General features: G+C 42.2%; 1 protein-coding gene across 1 annotated transcript in view; it reads left to right on the top strand.

The window, feature by feature from the left end:
* Positions 1-2,626: 2,626 nt before the first annotated feature.
* The window catches only part of LOC122544413 (glycine-rich cell wall structural protein 1.8-like), a 356,495-nt gene continuing 344,475 nt past the window's right edge, over positions 2,627-14,646 (top strand). Inside the window, exons 1-2 of the mRNA XM_043683661.1 lie at positions 2,627-2,694; positions 6,396-6,589. Coding sequence (XP_043539596.1) covers positions 6,484-6,589 — 106 coding nt within the window. The 5' untranslated portion in view covers positions 2,627-2,694; positions 6,396-6,483. The remainder of the gene's footprint in view (positions 2,695-6,395; positions 6,590-14,646) is intronic.

Here is a 14,646-nt window from a genome sequence, read left to right as displayed (position 1 = left end):
CGAGTTCAAAGCCTGCTATCTACCAAATGGGTTTTGTAACAAGCCACCTCTCAGTGACATTCCTTGATGTAAAGGTATTCTGTTGGTGGATCCTGCTCTAAGTGGGAGCTCAGATACAACCTAGACAATGGGTGGGTTTGGCAGGTCACTATAGAGTGATAAATCAGAGGTCAGCATGGATGGCATCCTGTGTGTTTTTACCAGTCAGTGGATGTGTGGAGACATGTTATTTGTGAGGACAGATCGCTGGGAGAGGCATTGGGAACAGAATTCCAATTATGATGTGCATTGTTGAATTTTTTGATTGTCAAAAAGACATGCAACTTGTTTCACTTGTAAAAGAATGCACAGTGCTGTGGTGCAGAGTTTAATAGGATAAAAGCTGAGACCTGGAGTGTTGTGCAGCAATTCTCCCAGAGGACCAAACAACTTTCTCATCAGGACATTGGGAAACTTGCCCTTTGTTGCAATACTGGTCTATGTGAAGGTGCTCCCATGTGCCTTCACTTAGGATTGTTATTTAGTCTTTGGCTATCAATTTGGATAAGTATTTATTGTTATTATTGTTGTTATTTTATTGGCACAGACATTTTGGAGATGAATCCCCTGGATATATTTTTAGACCGAGTCACTGTGAGAACATAGTGTTACACCATGTAGTGCAGTACTCTGTTAACTTTGTGAAATCTGTTGTTGTACCTGGTCTATAAGGCTCAGAACAGTGGACACTGTGTGGCACGACAGGATTTTCACTAATTAAAGACAAATTAGTTTGGGGTGAATGGTGCACAGTTTAGGATATTTGATATTGTTGTGCTGCTCCGAGACACTAAACGTGATGAAGAGCATTCGGCCACATGGAGTGAAAGTCAGCCCTGCTGTTGTGATCTCCACTTGACCTGACATTTAGCAGTGAGGGACTCAGTGAGTTGGATTCTGTATCAGTGTCGCCAATTGGTTCATAGACCATCGGCAGTACACTGCTAGAAAGGTATTAATCATCTATCAACCCTGGTATTGCATGATGTTCTTTACCTCATGGTGTGGGACATCATTGCACCTAATCTCACACGGAATATCTGTCCAAACACTGAGGGTGTTTTTCACCACAGATTTATACAGACATATAAATTCCAACAGTTGTAATGTGACTTGCTGTGGTTACATTGATGCAGCTTCAGATCGTACTGATCAATTTGAGTGAACTGCCTCTTGGAAATTTTGTCACCTCTTCCTTGCACTCTTGATGACTGGAAAGCAGAGGGCAATGGGAATGACTGCTCACCTACTTTCACTTTTTGGAAAGTCGTTCATGATTGGACCCTGGCCTGGTTAAGGATGGCCCATTCAGGGAGCTGACCCCACACAGGGCAGTTCAGGATGTTCAGCTCCTTCTACTGGGATGAAATGTTTCAGCTTGATCGAATCGCTGTATCAGGGTGAGGTGGTTTACTGGAGGTAACACTGAGGTGTTGAGTAACCATCCCGCAAGACTGTTTTGTGGTGATTGAGAGTGTTGGGGAGGGAGTGAGGTAGTAATGAAGGGATTTGCTGTTGCCAGCTAGCACTCAGAAGTTTATACATGCTTGCAGTAATGATAGCACCAAACTAAACATTCCTACAGTACATTACAAATGTCAGGGTTGCTGCATCAACACTGCTGGCTGCGACATATCTGGGATAGTGTGTTTTACAGCAGGGGAGTAACATAGTGGATCAAACTCTTTGACGCACTGACATCCTGTTTCATCAATTCTGAAATGCTGTAAATTCAGTGCTGAGTGGCAAAGCATCAAACGAATTTGATTTGATCGCTGATAAGACTTTGTAAGATTCAGAAACTATCAGTTATTTCCATAATGTAAGATGTTAGTACAGCACAGAAGACTGAGTGTTCTGCGGCAGTAGCATTCTGTGATGGGCTGTCTTAGAGTTTTTAATTCATCGTTTGATGTTCAGTCTTTACTTCCCCAGAGCATCCGACTCACTGATGTGGGGTGTTGTCTGAATGCTGAATCATTACCGTGCTTGGCCACATTTAACCCTTAACTTAATGGGCACAAGACTGGGGCAGTACAGGTTCCAGATGTGTGATATTAATCTACATTGTTAACATTTCCAAACTAACTCTGTGGTGTAATTCCTTAACTGAGATTGATTGGAATGTGGCGTACTGTTGATCCAGATCTCCAGGAATCACTCTGAACAAAGGGATTACTGATTGTGGAACTGTACTGGATGGGGATCACGAAGCTCAGGCTGAATCCTCAGATTACTGTGGCCTCATGTTGCTGGAAGGATGCGTCATTGTAGAGTTGTACTAAGTGCAGGTAATTGCTCAATTATGAACTTCTGACCAAGTGTTCTTGCTTTTGTTGGGTATTTGTAGGTACAGCATTAAGGGAAGTGTGGAGCTGTAAGAGAAGAATACTTCACTTGCAAGTATTACTGAGAATATCTTTCACTATAGAACTGTATTGCATGTGGGTCAATAGCCTGAAAGGAATGCCTGACTCCAGCAGCAATGTGATTCAGTGAGCATCTTTCAGTGAGAATTGTATCAAGTGTGGGCTTCTTGCCAAAGAGGAACAATTAACCTAGTGTCCAAGTGTTAGTGGGAGCATCTCTCAGAGTAAAATTATACTGAGTGGGGGCTATTAACTGGAGGGGAACAACTTGCCACAGTGGCCCTATGTAAGTAAGAGCATCTCTGACGATAGAATTTATCTGTTTGTGGAAAATTAAATTAAATAGAATATCTGCCCACAGTTAGAACTAGGACCATAATGATCTGTATCATACAATGCTTCATTTGTATTACATTCCTGCCTACCCACTACTGAGCTGTGAATATAATTTGTAATTATACAATGGATTGCAAGTGGGAAAAGCTTCACAGCTGTTTGCATATGTTTGCTGTGAGATTTACAAATTTCCGATTGGAGATAAACAAATCTGATTTTTAAATACAGTTTAAATGGAAGAGTAGCTATGTTAATTCAATAAAATGTCCTATAGACATATTATGTTGACTCAAATTATATTTTTGGTACTGATTAATCTTTCAGCAAGATTAGGACAAGTTCTGGATCATAGCTACATTAATTTATTATCTAAATTAATAAGGATGAATATAGAGCTGGAAAATTTGACACAATTTCACATCTGTATGTGGTTCGATTTAGATTAACAATTTTTAAACCTGTAATTCACAATCTTCCCTCAGTTATTTTTTCCAGTGAGAGCAGGCTGCTTTTTGCTTTGTAATGTGTGTCCTCCTTGGGAGAAAGAGGTTTTGATGAGGACCGTACAGTTTTATGTATAAAAATAAATTACTAAAAGTAAGAGGGAAAAATGTCTGTTCCAAAAAATAACAAACTTTAGTACCTGCAATATTGTGAGTATTATTTATAACTGAGTTGGAGAGAATTGCATAGTATTAACAGAACAGAATACAGTACATTTAACATGGTGTTTTAATATAGATGTAAATCTCTCCCGTTACCCTGAATAATGAACTCCAGTTGTAGTTTCTCATTTGTGGAAATATCACATGCATTTGATTTGATTTATTGTGATCACATGTACTTAAGTACAGTGAAAAGGTTTGTTTTGCGAGCAGTACAGGCAGATAATATCAAACAAGGACACACAGATCATGGGGTGCTTAGACAGAGTGAGGGATACAGGTTACACTGCATAGTAGGTGTGCAAAGTACGATCAACAATCGCAAGATCAACATTATTTGAAGTTAAAGAGTCCATTCATTAGTCTGATAATGGCAGGGAAGAAGCTGTTCTTCAACCTGTTGGTGCGTGTTTTCTCCACGTGCTTTGGTTTCATCCTGACTATAGGTGCAGAAGGCTGTTGGAGGTCAATCATCTCAGCCATCGTACAGCTCTGCAGGAATTCATCACGGTCATATCCTCAATCCAAAATTTGTAGCTGCCTCATTTCTGCCCTTCCTTTCACCATAATTTCAAAATTATAGATGCTTTCTCGTGATTGCACAACGTTCTGCGTCCATTTATGACTCATTAGATCATGAAGGGGTTTGTGTCCATATACAGTAAGATAACATTTAGAATGTGTTGATCATTGACAAGTAACATTCGCACCCCACAAGCACCAGGTAATGACCACTTCAAAAGGTAACATCCTACCAATCTCCCATTTGTTTGCTTTGATAATACATCGCTGAATGCCTGGCTGTCAACAACTTGGGCCAACCATTGATAAGAAAATGACCTGGTCCAGCCAGATAAGTACTGTAGATACAGGAGTATGTCAAACGTTCTGATTGCTGTAGCAATAAGCTCCCTGCCTGCCTCTCCTATCCATGTCCACCACCCAGAAAGCACAGCTCAAGGCAGCTGTCTGGCTGAGAGCAGCTCAAATACAACACTGAATGCAACACTTACAAAGCACCACATTCTGCAGGACAAACAGCTGATTGAATGGCATGCCAATCACCACAGTCAGTACTCACTGCCTTCACCAATGACATGCATGGCCAGCAATGGATACCACCTACAAGATGCAAAACAGTAACACACTGAGTCTCTTTCGGCAGCACCTCACAAACCCATGACCTCCAGATCCTATAGAAATAGGGCAGCTGATGCATAGAAACACCATCCTATGCAAGTCCCCTTTCAAGTTATATTTCATTCTGACTTGGAATTATATTGTTGTTCCATCACTATTTCTGGTTAAAAATGCTGCAACTCTGTTCCAAAATCACTGTGGATCTTCCTGCACCCCAGTAAATGCAGATATTTCCAAATGCGGATCAAACGCACACTGTTGCAAAGGTGAATAGAGCTGGGCAATAAACGTTGGCCTGGCCACTGAAGCTCTCATTTCGTGAGTACATCTAAAAATAATACCCATTCCCAAAACTGCAAAAGGATATCTCTGAACCCGAGAGTGGTCAGTGTCCAAGAGAACGTTCTGTATGGCAGAGATCAGCAGAAATGCACATGGCGAGAGGGTGAATGTTGGTGCCAAGGCTCGGCCGAATTCAGGGCATCAGCTATTCCAGCCATCATAGCTTGTTTTTCCAAGTCAAATAAGTTACCCAACTCTTGCTGGTCTCAAAGCCAGGAGACAGATCATTTTGCCTCAGTCGTCTATGCTGGGTACTGGTTGATGTGTTGGGGATATTCCCTATTCCAGTAAACCACATTAAATGAAGTAGAGGATCCCTTGTCTTCAAAAGTGGACCAAATCTGGAGTAGATCATTTCATATGTGTGATAATGGCCTCAGTGTGGGCATATCAAATCCCTGGGAGTGGTTGAAAAAGAGAGCAGCCATCTGTAGCAGTGAGTTGGGTGTGAATGTGGAGCTCCATTTTCTTTCATTTATTAAATGTATATGGGTGTCACTAGCTAGGCCAACACTTACCACCCTTCCCGATTTGTACAGGCGGCAGGTAAACGTTGACCAGGTTGTTGTGGATCTGAAGTCCCTCGTGGGCCAGACCTTCCCTAAAGGACAGGAGTGAGCAAGATGATATTTTTCTTTCCTGACGATGACAAATGTTTAATCATCATCATTAGACTGTTTACATCTGATATTTATTGATTTGAAATTCCACAAACTGCCATGATGAATGTCAAACCCAACTTCCCAGAACATTACCTCATTCTCTCTTTTAACAGTCCAGTGAAAAGACCAATAGGCCATCGTCTCACCAAATCTTTAGCACTGGCCTGAATCCACAGGGATTTAAGGGTAGCACCATCACACAGTCATTAGGATTGCTCCCTCACAGCACAAGGGACTGGGTGTCTATTCCAGCCTCAGGTGACTGTCTGTGTGGAGTTTGCACATTGTCCCTATTCCTGCTTGGCGTTGCTCTTGTTTCCACTCACATTGCAAAGATGTACAGATTAGGTGTGTTTTTTTGTTTAACATTCATTCATGGATGTGGGTGTTGCTGGTTAAACTAGCATTTGTTGCCCATCCCTAATTGCACAGAGGGCAGCTAGGAGTCAATTACATTGCTGTGGGTCTGGAGTCACGTAGGCCAGACCAGGTAAGGATTGCAGTTTCCTTCCCTGAATGTCATTAGTCAACCAGATGGGATTTTTCCCAATGATCAGCAATGGATTCATGGCCATCTTTAGACTCTTAAATCCAGACTTTTATTTAATTGAATTCAAATTCCACCATCTTCCATGGCTGGATTCGAACCTACATCTCCAGAACATTACGTGAGTTGTTGGATTAACAGAAGGCCATCACTTCCCCATGATGGCTAGCCATGATAAATACTACAGAAGTGGGGTATGGGGTTAGTGGAGAGAGGAGTGAGGGGTTTCGGTAGAATGTTCTGTGGAGGATTGCTGCAGAGTTAATGAGCTAAATGACCTCTTTCTGCACTTCAGGGTTTCTAGGATTCTATCATAGAGACAGTCCCTGATGCCAAGCTGTGGTACAATTCTGGTGATCTCCATGGAGAATGCTGATTGAACTATGGGCATTTCTAGCTCCAGTATGTGCTCTGAATCTGGAAGGGAGAATCTCTCTTCACAAGGAGGGGGCCGAGGAGAGGACTTGGCAGTGTCAGCCTGGGCACCAGGTAGGAAACTTTGATTCGTCCCAGATAAAGTGTCTGATTTCTAAAATGGGAAGTTGCAATGACCAATGCTGTATGTTTTATTTGGCGGTGGGCTGTGCTACACAGTCTTGGGCAGGTGGTGGGTGGAAGTGTCTCAGAAATGTTGATGTTCTTCTGATTGTAGATATCCAACCTGGGATATGGTGGTCGGGTTCACTGCTGAATACTTCCCTGGTTCAGATTGTCAGGATGGTCAATTCTTTGCATGAGGGAGGAATTCAATGTGTGATCATTTGTTCATCCACATAGTAGATAGCATCCATTCCTGGACACTGTGGAGTGATTCAATGTCCTGTACTATCGTTCATATAGTATGGCTATACAATTCTGGAGGCAGTCTGAACTGCGAAGGCTCTAAAACTGAATACAGAAATTTTGCAATGTGTTACATGTCTCCCATTCTCTGTCTAACTGATTCCAGATGTCTTTGGGTGGACATTGTGATCTTATAGGAAACTCCAGCCAAACACAGTAACCTATCAAGCAGGTGAAATCAACCACTGCCGACACCACCCTCCAAAAAAACATTGTGTATGTGACCATGCTTCTGTGAACAATCTGATGCTAATACTCTTCCCTGTGTTGTTTAAAAGTTCAAATGATTCATTTATAGAGAAAATTTGATGTTGTGGTTCAGATTCTTTAAACTTCATATGACTTGGAACAGCAATTATCTTTGTGCTATAACTTACAGTCTGAGCTCAGACAGAGAATGTTTGATAGTAACTGCAAGTCTTTTTCTTTCCTTTCTCTCTCTTACAGTTAGTATGTTGGTGATTATAATCTAAGCTCGGGGCAAGTGTGGTCTTTCAATTTGCACCACTCGCTATTTGGTGTCCATGGCAGCGTCTGACCTACTGTTCATTATTTTTTATGTCGTACTTCACCAATTACCATTTTATTATTATCCCCCGTGTTTTTGGACATCACTCCTGTCTGTAGCGTTATCTATGTGTTGAGCCATTGGACCATTGATTGTTCTGTCTGGTTCAGTGCTGCCTTTTCTTTTGATTGATTTGTCACCATTTGTTTTTATCAGATGAAGACTAGGTATTGCACAGAGAAAACTGCGATGAGGGTTCTAGCAACTATCTGTATTTTCTTTTCTTTAAAGAACATTCCCAATTACTTTTGATTTAAAACACGAAGGATCATCAACAATGTTCCATGGTACTGTAAGACCAGCTCCAGTTATTATAATGACCGTCCATGGAAAAGTTTTAAGTATGTTGAACATTTTTTAACACCAATGTTACCATTCACTTTTATTCTCTTCATCAACGTTCTGACAGTCAGATATGTCATCGAGGCCATTAAGGTGCGTAAGGGCCTGAGAGGTCAGAGAAAAATAGGGAATGACCCAGAGATAGAGAGCAGAACGAAGTATGTGATTTTACTCTTTGCCATATCTGCCAGCTTCATACTTCTCTGGTTGGTGTATATTTTATTTTCCTTTCATGCTGGTATTTCCTTGGATGCCGCTACTTATTCTCTCTTTATGCAAGCTGCATTTATGCTGCAGAATCTAAGTTGTTGCACAAATGCATTTATTTATGTGGTGACACAGAAACAATTCAGAGATCAGCTAAAGCATACTGTGAAATATCCAGTTATAAAAATAATTCAATTGATGAATAAATCCAAGTAACTGAAAGCCAGCATTAGATACAGCAGATAATGGAATGACGGATAGACTGAAAGGAGGAGGAGTAGTAGTAGGGACATGATAATACTGCTTTTCTAATAAGCAAGGAATGACTCCATCTGCGGAACAAAATAAAAAATATTGAGGAGCAAAGTAGTGTAAAATGCTGTTAGCAATGAGCAGCAGTTAGTAGAAAGCGGAACAACAAAAGCAAAACCGAAAGAGGAAATAGACAAAGAACAAAGAACAAAGTAAATTATAGCACAGTTACAGGCCCTTCAGCCCTCCAAGCCTGCGCCGATCCAGGTCCTCTATCTAAACCTGTCACCTATTTTCTAAGGGTCTATATCCCTTTGCTCCCTGCCCCTTCATGTATCTATCTAAATATATCCTAAATGACATCTTAAATGATGTTATCATGCTCGCCTCTACCACCTCCGCTAGTAATAGGTTCCAGGCACTCACTACCATCTGAAGAAAGAACTTTCCACGCATATCTCCCCTAAGTCTTTTCCCTCTCCATTTCAACTCATGACTCATAGTAATTGAGTCCTCCACTCTGGGAAAAAAGCTTCTTGCTATCCACCCTGTCTTTACCTCTCATGATTTTGTAGACCGCAATCAGGTCCCCCTCAACTTCCATCTTTCTAATGAAAATAATCCTAATCTACTCAACCTCTCTTCATACCTAGCACCCTCCTTACCTGTTGAACCACCTTTGCACCCTCTCCAAAGTATCTGCATCTTTTCGGTAACGTGGCAACTAGAACTATAAGCAGTATTCCAACTGTGGCCGAACCAAACTGCACAACTGTAACATGACCAGCCAACTCTTGTACTCAGTGCCCTGTCCGGTGAAAGGAAAGCATGCCTTATGCCTTTTTGATCACTCTACTGACCTGCGTTGCCACCTTCAGGGAACGATGGATCTGAACACCCAGATCTCTCTGCACATCAATTTTTCCCAGGACTTTTCCATTTACTGTATAGTTCGCTGTTGAATTGGATCTTCCACAATGCAACATTTTGCATTTGCACAGATTGAACTCTATCTGCCATTTCTCTGCCCAACTCTCCAGTCTATCTATATTCTGTTGTATTCTCTGACAGTCCCACTCACTATCTGCCACTCCACCAATCTTAGTGTCATCTGCAAGCTTGCAAATCAGACTGCCTGTTCCTTCCTCCAAGTCATTGATGTATATGCACATAAATGCACAAAAAATACATTCAGCCCAAGTAATCAGTTCTCAGTAAGTGAAGGATACAAAACTAAATGACCTGGAGGAAAGGATCATCTTTCACTGCAGGCCAGAGTGGAAAATGTAACGACAGAATCCTCCCCACTCTTCCTCACTGAATTCTTTGATCCACACATCTGGGCAAAAGTTAACAGAAATAACTTTCTATTATAAAGTGTCGGTAATATCCTGTACAGATTCTGTGACATATGATTACAAATTTATGTTCAACAATAGTTTACTTTGTTTCTATTCAATTCACTGATATCATTCCATTTCTTTATTTGTTCCTTTCCACGAACCAACTGATACTTTGTGGGGAATCCAAGCCCAACCAGAGGGACATTTGGACTCCCTCTCTGCATCTTCCAATGATCCACCTCTCCCTCATATTTAAATGCTCCTTATAAACTACCTCTTCATAAAAGTTATTATCATCCTGATATGATATCACTAGCAGTGAGTCAACATAACTCTATTCAATTCATCATGAATAATGTCTTTTTAAGTATGTTTGGGGATTGTGTTGTGTTAAAGTGTATACTGATGGTGCTACTGTGCTGAGTATAGCTGCCTTCTGAGCAGCTGACCTGGGTTTGATTCCTGGCAATCACAAGTTGAGATTTTTTATATTGATCAGTAGGAAAACCCAAAGACAAAAGGAATTTGATCAGTTTGAAAATACATGCAGCCTTTACTCCAAGACAGTTAGAAAATTGATAAGCAGAAGACAGAGGTAGTCTGGCCAAAACTATTTCATTGTTGCTTTCTCTCATACCTCCTCCCTCCCCACCACCACACCTCATCCGACAGAGACGAGTCTGACTGTGGTCCATCCCTGAGGGAGGTGTGCCCCAGGTAGAGGATGCACGGAGCTAACTGGATGAGCTGGGTCTTTGAATGACAGACCTGAACTATTTCAATCAGTGTCTGGCACTATGTGCACTGAGCAGGGCCTGAGTACCTGTGTGTTTCTGTCTGTCTCTGTGTGTGACAGTCTGGGTCATGTTTGAATCTCAGTCCCAGTTTTGACCCTTTAACCTCATCCCCTCCCTGAATCAGCCCCTCCTAAAGCATACCCCTGGAGTTACTAATGGGAGACATGGAAAATGAGAGACCATTGAGAGAGCTGGGACTAACCTGCCTGGTGAGTATGATATCTTTAATCTCGCCATGTCTTTCCTTAACTCTTGTTTGTGACTGTCTGATTTTTTCTAATTTTCTCTCTCTGTCTCTCTCTTTCTCTCTGTTTCTCACCTCTGTCTTTGCCACTTTCTACCTCTCCTCCTCTCTTCCAATCTTTGTCTTTCTCACTCTTTCTCTTTCTCTCTCTCTTTTTTACTGATAGGCTCTCCTTTTGTCTTTTTCTCTCTTAACTCTTCTTTTCCCCTTTGTGCTTGTTCTTTCCAACTCTCTTGCGTTTTTTCTTCTCCTTCTCTCTTTCCATCTCTTTCTTTCCTTCCCTATTTCTGCCTTTCAATCCTGAAACTCCTCCTCTCTAATTTTGTAGGAGCCCTCAAGAATTGGAGTCTCCAACATTTAGCACCTCCCCCGTCCATGGTCTCTGTCTAATTGTCCTCCTTTGTGTAGCTTCATCGCTCATGAACTGCCTTCTCTGTCATTCCTCCATTACACACCCAAAGTAAATGAAAGCGCCCACCTGTATCTCCATCCATCCACAATACCATTTCCTCTCACCATGTCCTAGCTCCTGGGGTGGAGAACAAAGTGAGCATGTGCAGAGACAAACCTATCTTTTGATTGCCTACCACAATGTCACAGTGTCATAAAGGCAGACAACGCGGAAACAGTCCCTTCAGTCCAACCTGTCTATGCCAATGTTATTCCAAAACTAGTCTAGTCCCACCTGCCTGTGCTTGGCCCGTATATTTCCAAACCTTTCCTTTTCATGAAGTCACACAGATTCTTTTAAACACTGTAACTGCACCTGCATCCACCACCTTTTCTGGCAGTGCATTTCACACACAAAATATTCTCTGTGTAAAAAAGTTGTGCCTCATTTCCATTTTAAATGTTTCCCCTCTCACCTTAAAAAAACTTGCCCTCTAGTCGTGACACCCCCCTCCCCCCGCCCTAGGGAGAAGACTCTTATCATTCACCTTATGTATGCCTCTCATGATTTTATAAACCTCAATAAGGTCATCCCTCAACATCAAAGCTCCAGTGAAAAAGGAATCCCAGCCTTTCCAGTCTCTTCGTATTCCTCAAACCCTCCATTCCTGGCAATTCTCTACCCTTCAATTCTTTCTCAACATTAAAAAAAGATGTACAATATTCATTTAATATCTCTCCCATCTCCTAAGGTTCAACACAACATAATCTTAAGGGGTCCTACTCTGTCTCCAATTGCTCTCTTGCTCTTAATGTACTTGGAGAATCTTTTTGAATTATCTTTAACCTTCTCTGCCAAGGCTATCTCCTATCTCCTCTTTGCCTTCCTGATTTCCTCCTTATTAATGCCCCTACATTCTTTATATTCTTAGTGATTCAGTTCATTCTGGTTGTCTATAAATAATATACTTTTTTTATTCCTGACTAGAACTTCAATACCTTTATCATCCAATATTCCCCAATCTTAGCAGCCTTGCCTTTCACTCGAACAGGAATACAATGCTTCTGAACTCTTGTTATCACACTTTTGACAGCCATAATCGCAGTTTAATTCTTTAGAGTTACTTTGTGTCTGACTTGCTCTTGTCTGTCTTTTCTAATTAACTTACTCCTTTCTGATTTAGAACCATTCTCAGCTTTCTATTTTCCCTGCAACTTAGGAAGCCCTCAAACCCCTCCTCTCAAAATTGACAGGCTCAGGAAATAGAACTATAAAATCTGCCCCCTCGGATGTGGATCCCTTTACAGTTGAGGTGAAGCCCATCCTTTTTGAACAGGTCGTTTCTGTCCCAGAAGTGATCCTGATGATCCAAGAAACTGAAGCCCTGTGCATTGCACCACCCTCTTCAGCCGTTGATTTATCTGCCCGAGCTTTTAATTCCTTCCCTCATTAGCACTTGGCACCAGAAGTAAACCAGAGTTACTACTTTTGGTGTTCTGTTTCTTAACCTTCCACCGAACCTCTTAATGCTTTCCCTGGTTATGTCATTCCTACCAACGGGTACCGCAACTTCCGGAGTCGTACTCTCCCTTTAACAATATAAAAACATGGAAAATAGGTGCAAGATTAGGCGGTTTGACCATTCAAGCATGCATCGCCATTCAATATGATCATGGCTGATCAGGCAATATCAGGATCCCACTGCTACCTTTTTCCATTCCCCTTGATCCCTTCCACTGCAAAAGCATGCCCAACTCCCTCTTGAATATATCTAACAAACTCACTCCAACAGCTTTCTGCTGGAGAGAATTCTATAGGTTCAAAACAGTCCGAGTGAAGAAATTCTTCCTCTCATTTCTGAGTGTCTTGTTCCTTATATGCTTCCTTAACCCTGATATCAGAAAATACGCAGATTCACGCTCACTGCTGCAAAATCTCCTCTCGGTGCCCCTGACAGGAGATTCTCCTGTTAAAATTTATTCTTTGAAATCCTGACAGACCCGTTTTACACAAGATTTCTTAATGGTGCCAAAGATCTGATGATCACCTCTATTTTCCTCTGCGAGTCTGTCTCTTTCAAGAGTAACCAAAACTAAATATCTGTTTGAGAGAGGAATAACTACAGGAGCTTTTGGAGCCATCTTCTTAACTTTCTTGACAGTCAATTATCTATCTGACTGATCCCGCTGAGAAATCACTTCTCTACATCTGCTCATCATCAAACTCAGTAGCTTTTGTTTGTCCTCAGTTACATTGAGCCGAAAAAGAAGCAGCTATCAATGCACCTTCAACATAAAAGGAAACTACCTTACCTTAGCCACTGATTTAATATGAAGCATGCAAAACATAGAAGAATGATCATTTAAATATTAAAAAGAAATCAAGCACTTAACCGAACAAAGAATGACTCCTCCTCAAAAAGTCCAACATTCAGCATTCAATCACCGGCCAAGTGTAAATGATCACTCCTTCTTCATGTCTTTGTACATAATTTTTAATTTATCAGAAGTTATCAACACTGATGTCAGGCTCACTGATGGGTAGTTCCCTGGCTTTTCCACAACAGTTTTCTTCAATAATGGACTGTATAATACAAAGGCCACAAAGTGCACGGCCTTCCATCCACAACTGGATGACAGAATTGATACCACGGACAATGGCATACGGGGGAGTGTGGATAAACCACGAAACACGGGAAATGCATTGGGAAGAAAAAACTCCCAGAAGGAATGACTCAATGGCTTGCATTTGCCTCTACTGGGACATGAACAGCCATGATTCATTCGCAGTGCATGAGAGCATGACGCTGGCTGGCAACATGTTCACATTCATGACAAAAGGCATCATCACACTTGTACACCAGTGGAAGAACACAGGAAAGCAGACTGACATCACTGTGCCTCTGTTACTGTTTCAGTGGAGACCACACTGACCCCACAGTGTCTCTGTTACTGACCCTGGGGAGAGCAGACTGACCCCACAGTGTCTCTGTTACTGACCCAGGGGAGAGCAGACTGACCCCACTGTGTCTCTGTTACTGACCCTAGGGAGAGCAGACTGACACCACTGTGTCTCTGTTACTGACCCAGGGGAGAGCAGACTGACCCCACAGTGTCTCTGTTACTGACCCAGGGGAGAGCAGACTGACCCCACTGTGTCTCTGTTACTGACCCTAGGGAGAGCAGACTGACCCCACTGTGTCTCTGTTACTGACCCAGGGGAGGCAGACTGACCCCACAGTGTCTCTGTTACTGACCCAGGGGAGAGCAGACTGACCCCACTGTGTCTCTGCTACTGATCCTGGGGAGAGCAGACTGACCCCACTGTGTCTCTGCTACTGACCCTGGGGAGAGCAGACTGACACCACTGTGTCTCTGTTACTTACCCAGGGGAGAGCAGACTGACACCACTGTGTCTCTGTTACTGACCCAGGGGAGAGCAGACTGACCCCACTGTGTCTCTGCTACTGACCCTGGGGAGAGCAGACAGACCCCACTGTGTCTCTGTTACTGATCCAGCGAGAGCAGACTGACCCCACTGTGTCTCTGTTACTGACCCT

This window comes from Chiloscyllium plagiosum, chromosome 48, assembly GCF_004010195.1.
Source record: "Chiloscyllium plagiosum isolate BGI_BamShark_2017 chromosome 48, ASM401019v2, whole genome shotgun sequence".
Lineage (NCBI taxonomy): Eukaryota > Metazoa > Chordata > Chondrichthyes > Orectolobiformes > Hemiscylliidae > Chiloscyllium > Chiloscyllium plagiosum.
Note: the sequence above shows the minus strand (reverse complement) of the source record. Positions and strands in the feature narration are given on the sequence as shown.